Source organism: Myotis davidii, unplaced genomic scaffold (genome assembly GCF_000327345.1).
Source record: "Myotis davidii unplaced genomic scaffold, ASM32734v1 scaffold1476, whole genome shotgun sequence".
Lineage (NCBI taxonomy): Eukaryota > Metazoa > Chordata > Mammalia > Chiroptera > Vespertilionidae > Myotis > Myotis davidii.
The window spans coordinates 467062-475371 of NW_006287253.1; the positions used below are offsets into that span (position 1 = coordinate 467062).

At 59.9% G+C, this 8310-nt stretch overlaps 1 protein-coding gene across 1 annotated transcript in view; it reads left to right on the plus strand.

Moving 5' to 3' along the window:
* Nucleotides 1–5358, plus strand: part of TRPM2 (transient receptor potential cation channel subfamily M member 2) — a 42137-nt gene extending 36779 nt beyond the window's left edge. The window contains exons 30-34 of the mRNA XM_015560832.1: nt 537–623; nt 1146–1251; nt 1960–2061; nt 3828–3944; nt 4414–5358. Of these exons, the coding sequence (XP_015416318.1) occupies nt 537–623; nt 1146–1251; nt 1960–2061; nt 3828–3944; nt 4414–4539 (538 nt within the window). The 3' untranslated portion in view covers nt 4540–5358. The remainder of the gene's footprint in view (nt 1–536; nt 624–1145; nt 1252–1959; nt 2062–3827; nt 3945–4413) is intronic.
* The last annotated feature ends 2952 nt before the right edge of the window (nt 5359–8310 follow it).

Genomic DNA, 8310 nt, shown 5'->3' on the forward strand with positions numbered 1-8310 from the left:
GAAATGCTCTGGGAAAGGTGCCAGGATCGAGAGGGCAGGCTGGCTGCGGGGACGGGGACGGGTCAGACCTGGGCGATGGGCTTTTCCCTCCTGCTCTAGTGGTGAACGCACACGAACCCACCCAGTGTCCAGCATGTGTTCTCTCAGAGGACCGGGCAGGGTGGAGGAGTTGGCCCTGACTGGGGGGGACCCTCAGTCTCCGTGTCAGGGTCCTGGGCTCGGGGAGCAGGGACAAGCCATGTGCTCCCAGGCGGGGTCCACGCTGGTGACTCCTTCCTCTGGTGCCTGGCCTGGAACCCCCGCTGCCCCTCCCCTCACACGTGTGGGAGGCACGATGGGTCAGTCCCACCCTCGGGGCACAGGAAGGCTACTTGGACGCCTTATGCATCTGCAGTAGAACCAGACCTGTGCTCCCAAGGACACCCTTTTCTTTTCCAACTGACCCCCTGGTAACCGGAAGCCCCCGCCTCACCCCTTGGGGTCCCCACGGGCTGGTCTGGCTGGCGGCAGGCTGAGCAGACCCCTCTCCCCCGCAGGAACCCCATGGGCCGCACCGGGCTGCGAGGGCGCGGGGCCCTCTGCTGCTTCGGACCCAACCACACGCTGCAGCCTGTGGTCACTCGGTGAGTCTGCCATTGATGAGGGCACCCACGCACCCCATGAGGGACTCACTTCCGGGCCCTTCCCATGCGCCCAGAGAGCCCCGAGGACAGCTCTCATTTGGTACATGCCTCACGGCATGACGCACCCTGAGACACAGGGCAGGAATGTCGGGGCCCCCTGGACTGCCCAGGCCCGTCCCCCCTCCCCTCACAGCTCCCCTCAGAGCTCCCCTCGCTTCCCTGTGGGTCCCCTCCCTGAGAGGCCTGTGGGAGGAGAGACAAGGTGGCCAGGGCCCACTGCCACAGGCAAACTGAAAATATGCAAAACGTGGCCCAGCCGGGTCCCTAAAATATATTCTCCAAAGGCTGGCCATGGCCGCGCTAGTCCTCCAGCGGGCATGGGAGTGGGGACACACCCTGATGGTGCCGATGGGAGCAGGTTCTGGGAGGACACAGGGCTGGGCCCCGGGAAGGCCGGGGGAGTGGGGGTGGGGGCTGGCACAGAGCCTGGGGAGGGCAGGTGTGAGCCCGGTCCCCCTGCAGGTGGAGGAGGAACCAGGATGGAGCCATTTGCCGGAGAAGCATCAAGAAAGTGCTGGAGGTGCTGGTGGTGAAGCATGTCCTGGCAGAGCACTGGGCCTTGCCAGGGGTGAGCCACCAACTGCCCACGTGCCCCTGTCACTCATCCTTCATCCATCTGCCCACCGACTGAACGGCACCCACCTGTGGCCGCTGTCCCTGGTTCCTAATGACAAAGCCAGGGACTGGGCGGTGCTGCAGGTCTTCGGGCCCCAGTCAATTCCAGGGCGCTGGGCGGCTCTAGCCCTGCACCCCGAGCCCCATGGCTCCCACGTGAGGGAGTGTGGCTCTGAGCACCGGGCACGGGGGGTGTCTGCTGAGCCTGCATTGGGGCTGTGACCAACAAGCAGGGTCCCCTAGGTAGGTGGGGACAGCGAGGGGTCGTGTCCATGGACAGGTGGCCTCAGGAGTGGCCGGGAGCCCAGCGTGGTGAGAGGTGTGGTCTGAGGAATGCAAACAAACAATAAAGACAGACTCCCGCTGGCGGCCAGCGGGTGGAGGTCAGGGCGCTGGCGACCTTACAGGGAGCCGAGAGGCACCGGTGTCCGGCCTGTACTCCTCCAAGGCTGTGCCTGGGGCCTCACAGCCTGCTGTGGAGCGGCTGACGTGGGCAGTGGGCTCTGGGCAGTGTCACTCTGGCCCCGAGACAGTCAGCCTGCCAGACGCTCGTCGGCCTGCGGCTCTGGGGTCTGGCTGGCGGCCCATGCCGGGCAGGTGGCCAGAGGAGGTGGGTCCCCGGATGGCCTTGCGGACGAGCCTTGCCTCCCTCTCTGCTCAGGGCTCCCGGGAACCCGGAGAGACGCTGCCCCGGAAGCTGAAGCAGGTCTTCCAGAGAGAGTTCTGGCCTTCCTTCGAGAACCTGCTGCTGCAGGGCACGGAGGTAGGTGGCCTGTGTGTCCGGGCCCCGCGGGGCACTGGTGCTGAGGCTGCAGGATGAGCAGGGGACAGGGAGCCCGCCCCGGCTCCCATCTCCATGCTCCTGGAGGAAGGAGCTGGGACCAGGGGCCGGGCCATGGCTGGGGGGCCCCTCGCCTCCCCTCTCTGTCCCCATTTCTTCTCTAAATCGATGGGGCTCGGCCTCTCCTTCCCCCTCACCCTGGTCCTGCGCACAGCGGGCTCCCAGGGGCCCCTCAGCACCTGTGCCTCCCAGGGCAGAAGGGCTGGGGATGCTCACCCAGCCCCGTCGGGAACGTGCAGCTGAGTCCTCACACATGTCAGGCCTGTTTGCCTTATTGAATCCTTTCTTTTTATTTTTTAAATGTCTTTTTATTGATTTCAGAGAGGAAGGGAGAGGGGGAGAGAGAGCAAGAGAAACATCAATGGTGGGAGAGAATCATTGACCGGCTGCCTTCTGCATGCCCCCTACTGGGGATTGAGCCCACAACCAGGCATGTGCCCTTGACCGGAATCGAACCTGGGACCCTTTAGTCCACAGGCTGATGCTCTAGCCACTGAGTCAAACCGGCTAGGGCTGAATCCTTTCTTAATTACAAAAGCAACATGTGTTTGCTACAGCATCAGAAATGCAGTCCGGTCCACGCTGAACATCAAAGCCATCTACCCGCACGTGCCCAGGTGCCACCGGGCACAGACACCTGTTTGCTTCTCATGCCCCCGGTGGCCCCTGGGTGTGTGAGGGTAGAGGTGGCTTCGAGGGTCACCGGGCGGGCTCTGTCTGCAGCTTTCTGTCCACACGGGAGATCACACACACGTCTCCAATGAGAACGGCCCCTGGCCTCATGCTCTGCACCTTGCTTTTTCATGTAATCGGCGATGGTCATATTTCTAGGTTCGTATTTGCACGGTTTGTTTTTCACGACTGTATAATGTCCTGCAGACTTTGTGTATTTTGTGCCATGATTTGCTTAAACAGTCTTCTAGGTGGCATCTAAGTGGCCACCGGTCCTGTTTCTACGCATGTCGGGATGAAACAGGCGATTGCTGGTATTACGGCTCTGACCTGCACCAGCTGGGCCTTATGGTTCGTCCCTGTCCCATGCTTTTACCTCCGGGACACTGCCGTCTCCCGTTTCCTCACTTTGTGAAAATAGTCAATTTATCCAGGTGATATCCAAACAGCATAAAATTAACCATTTAAAGCAGACCGTTCCGTGGCATCTAGTACATCGACAGTGTGGTGCGACCATCACCTCTGTCTAATTCGAAACATTTCCATCACCCCAAAAAGAGCCCCCGCACCCCATCTGCGGTCACTTCCTTCCCTCCCCCAGCCCCTGGCCGCAGCATCTGTCTTCTGTCTCTGGGTTTGCCTGTTCGGGACATTTCTATTCCGTGGAGCACACGGCATGTGGTCTCTGGCGGCTGGTTCACTGTAATGTTTTCAGGGTCCACTGTCATTTTTAACCCTCCGTGGACAGTCCGGGTGGGCCCGATGGCAGGCCAGAGGCCAGGAGGGACATGCGTGAGCCCGTGGGCCGCCTCAGGGTGCTGGTCAAGGCTGAAGGCTGGGGTGTCAGGAGCTGGGCAGGCAAGGGGAGAGCCAGGCCAGGGGCCTGGATGCCATGCAGCTGTGCTCAGAGTGTCCCAGGGTCCGCCAAGCTCGGGACAGGGAGGCCCTTGCTCTGGAGGAAGCCGGCAGGCTCAGGGTCGGTTGGGGGATCTGACTCACCCTGCGCTGCCCCCCAGGTGTACAAAGGCTACGTGGACGACCCTCGGAACACGGACAACGCCTGGATCGAGACGGTGGCCGTCAGTGTCCACTTCCCAGACCAGAGCGACGTGGAACTGAAGAGGCTGAACTCTGTATGGGGCTTGGGCCGCAGGCTCCCAGGAGGGGAGGGTGCAGGGCCTATAAGGAGGGGTCTGATGAGCTCCTGGGCCAGGGCCAGAGCTGTCGGGGACCCTGAGATGGGGTCCTCCAGGAGCCCCCAGGCTTGCATTGGGGGCGGCTGGTTTATACACCTTTATGGGGATACTGTCGCCTGAATTTAGCTCAGTCCGACACGTCCCTAATCCAGACCTGGGACCACGAGGTCCCAGGGAGCAAACCCAGGCCGTCATCGGCAGGATGGAACCTCTGAGCAAGGTGCCTGCCCTGTTCTTGCCCGAGGGCTTTCGGGCTCCGCAGGCATTTTCTGAGCTTCGTCTGAAGTGGGTGTTTTGCTCCCGTGTGATAAGAGCCCAGTTGAGGCCCAGAGATGGGGGTCAGAGCAACGTTGGGGGTGCTGGGTGCTGGTGGAACTCCGGGGTCAGGATGTGCCTTTCCTTGCAGCACCTGCATGCCTGCGACCCTGGGATGTCCGTCCGATGGCAGGTCGTGGACAAGCGCATCTCGCTGTATGCCAACCACAAGGCCATCCTGCAGAAGGTGGCCACCCTGTTCGCGGCCTACTACTGACCCGAGGGCTCAGCAGGGCCAGTCTGTCCCCAGCCCCTCGGAGATCAGGCTGCAGGGGATGCAGCTGTGGACCTCGGGGAGACCAGGGGTGCAGCGTGATGGGGTTTGGGGACCTGCCACCCTGCAGCCAACTGGAGTCCCCCACCGGACGAGTTCGTGAACTGGCAAGGTGCTCTGAGAAGGGTGCCAAGGCCAGCCTGTCCCCGGTCACACGGCGTTTCCTCAGGATTGTGGTGGCCACGGGGACCCCGCCAGCCATCACTGCCTCTCCTGAGCCGGCAGGCAGCCGGTTGAGGGTCTGGAGCCTCCTGCAGCCTTGGCCTTTGGCCGGAGTCGAGTCTCCCCTGGTAACGCTGTCAGGCACAGCGCACCCCCTGCCGGAGGTACATCGGTCCAAGGCCTGTGTCCCCTGGAGCGTTGGGGTTCCCGTGTGGCCTCCTCCTCAGGCCCATGCCTCCAAGATGGCCTCCACCGTGGCCTGACTCAGACCCTCGCCTGGCCTGGGGCAGGCCCTGTGGGAACCCCAGTTTACAGCCCGGGCCACCGTCAGGGCTGAGCAGGGGCAGGAGGCCTGTGAGTGCAGGCCTTCTCCAGAGACGCAGAGGGTCCCTCCCTGTGAGCCCAGGGAGTGTGGGTGTGGATGGGGGCACCCCGTTTAGTGTCAGCGAGTCACAGACCATTAGCATAAGCTATCAGGAGCATCAGGACCAGGAAGGTTGTCAAACCCGACGTTAAGTCCGCTGCCCCGTGCCACCCGGCCGCCCCATGCCACCCAGCCAGCTCTTCTGTGCCTCCTGCAAATAAAGTTCCAGAGGTGCAGTGGTCAGGAGTCCGTGTCTGGGCCACCGAAACCTCTACCAACCCACGGCCAAACTTCCCGTGGTCCGAAGGCCTCTCCTGTGGCCATCTCCCGTGTCTGTGGGCATGTGTGCATGTGGATGTGTGAGTGGATGTGTATGCGTGAGTATGTGTGTGTGTGTGTGTGTGTGTGTGTGTGTGTGAGTGTATATTTGTGTATGTGTGTGTAGATGTGTGTTTGTGTCTGTGTGTTTCTGTAAGTGTATGTGTGTGTATGTGTATAGATGTGGATGTGTGTGTCTGTGTGAGTATATGTGTACATGTATAGATGTGGATGTGTATTTGTGTGTGTATGAATGGGTGTGTGAGTACGTGTATATATGTGTGTGAGCGTATGTATGTGTGAGTGTATGTGTGTATATGTGAGTGCATGTGAGGATGTGTGTGTGTGTGTGTGTGTGAGAGAGAGAGAGAGCGGGGGTGAGAGGGTGTATGAGTGTGTGTGAGTGTGGGCAGGGAGAGCCGGCAGAGGGGACAGGCCTGGACACCCGGGAGCAATACTAGAGGAGGTGAAGGCAGCTCTCTGCTCTGCAGTGAAACTCAGCAGCCAGGATGGGGGGCAGCTGGTTCTGAAGGGACCTGCGGGGAGGTCTGGGGGCTGGTGCAGGCCGGGGGACACTGCTCAGGCCCTGTGCGCCTGGGAAGCCAGAAAGGGAACCATTGCCGGCCTGATTTTAGGTTTTCCAGTCTGGATTTCCAAGAGCAGGCAGAGAGAACCAGGCATTCTGGAAGATCCAGGAATTCAGAGGTCTAGGAATTCTCTTGTGGCCAAGGCTGCTGGGGACAGTTTTGCCAAAGGCAATCCATCCACGAAGGTTCTTGGCCAGCGTGGGGTCCCTGGCCTGGGCCTTTTGCTTCCCATGCAACAAGTGGGTTCTCGGCCAGCTGCCCTTGTCCTGCCTCTGAGTTGGCTGCTCCGGCCCTGCTTGGGAGTTGGCTGACCTCACGGTGCCCAGCAGCCTGGGCTTCTGTCGGAGGGTCCCCATGGGCAGGTGGGGACAGTGTGGAGCCTGGGCAGCAGAGGGCTGAGCCAGGCAGAGTGGAAGGGCAGGAGGGGGAGCAGCCGGCACAGCCCTGGACACTGGCCATGGCCCAAGCAAGGGCCCACCAGGCCACTGTTCGGTCTGTGTGGGGCGGGCAGTGTCTGGGCCTCCCCGGATGTTTTGTTCATCTGCCTGATTTCGTCCGGCCCTGGTGGTGCCACGCGCTCGGCTCCTCCTCCCTCCTCCCCCGAGAGCAGCACTCAGATCTCACCCTGCAAAACAGCCTCCCTGACGGGGAGGCAATTAACCAGCCGCAGAGCTGCATTCGCTCCCTGGGGCCACGATGCCGGATTCCGGGTGGATAAATAGGCCAGATAATCAGCGCAGAGTCCAATTACAGTAAGAAGGGTGGCCCGGTGGGCAGAGCACGTGGCCGGGATGGCACTGGAAGGTGCCGGTGTGTTTGGGAACACTGACTCACGGCCTGGAATGAACAGCGAGCTAGGCTCTCACAGGGCCCTGCAGCCTGGGCCTGGCCGGCAGCCAGAGCCTCTGTGGACCTCTGACATCATCACTAGTCAGGAGGCCACAGAGCCAAGGGGTGGGAGACGGCTCAACACAGCCTTACACGGGTACCTGGGACTGACTGATCCATCCACCCGTCCACGTGCACGTCATTCACACATGGACTCCCCTGTGAGCGGCCCACCTTCGTCACTGCACACATGTGAGTGTGATCCGCTTGGTGGATTTTTTATGTTAACAAGCAGCACCCAGATCCAAATACATAACACCCACCCCAGGAGCCCCATCCCCATCCCCATCCCCATCCTGAGGTCCACCACCCTGCAGTGTTGCCTGCTCTTGAGCTTTCCACAAACAGAAACACACAGTGTGAGCTCTGACTGTCTGGCCCCTCCCACTCACCCGCATCCACACTGTCCTTCTCTTGGTGGTCACCATATACTTTGTTTAAATATTAAAAATATTCCATAATTTGGGGGCTCCCTTTGGCACCTCTTCAATTGCCCAGAAAATAACATACCTGCAGCCTGGGTCTGGCCGGGTGGATACAGCTTCCTGGCTGACAGTATTTTAATCTCTTTAAAAGGCGGTTAGCTGTGTAAGGCAGAAAGAATAATGTCTGTGGGGTTCCCGCACATGTGGACATAAACCGTACGACCACAGCCCAGCCCCCAGGGGTGCGGCACGGCTGCTGGGCTCTCACTGGTGGAGTGGCCCAGGGTGGCCTGGCGAAGGACTGTGATGCCGGACGCTACCCCCAAAGCAGGAAACGACACAGCGACCGTTACGGACAGGAGACAACTAGGGAGAGAAAATGGACCAAAAAATGTTCAATCCAAGGGAAGCCAGGAAAAGAGGACACGGGATCAAAGGGGAAGAAAGAGAGGCAGACGGACTGGCGCCCGACTGCCCCAATTATCCCTTCACATGAGCTTTGAAGCAGGACGTCATCCGTGGGAAAGCACGACCGGAACGACCGGCCTTAGTGTCACTCGTTTTTCCACGAACGTCCTTGTCTGTTCGAGGCCCACACTGCATTTAGCTATTTCCCCTTCGTCTTTTCCAGTCCGTAACAGTGGCCCAGGCCTTTCTTGTCTCTTATGACCGCTTCCTTCATTTTTGGAGCGTACTGACCAGTCCTCTGTAGCTGTCTTTCAACGTGAGTCTGGAGTGTTCTCATGATTGCAGATGGTGCATTTGGGGCAAGAACACCACGAAAGTGAGGCTGAGTCTTTCTCAGTCCCTCGCATCAAGAGGCTACATGATGGCTGTCTGTCTTACTACTGACGATTTAACCTTGGTCACAGACAGGTGGTTTCTCCACTGTAGGGTTGTTGTTCTCACCTTTGTAGTTAACAAATATATTAAAAAAGATACTTGAATGCTATGGAAACCCCGAAGGAAA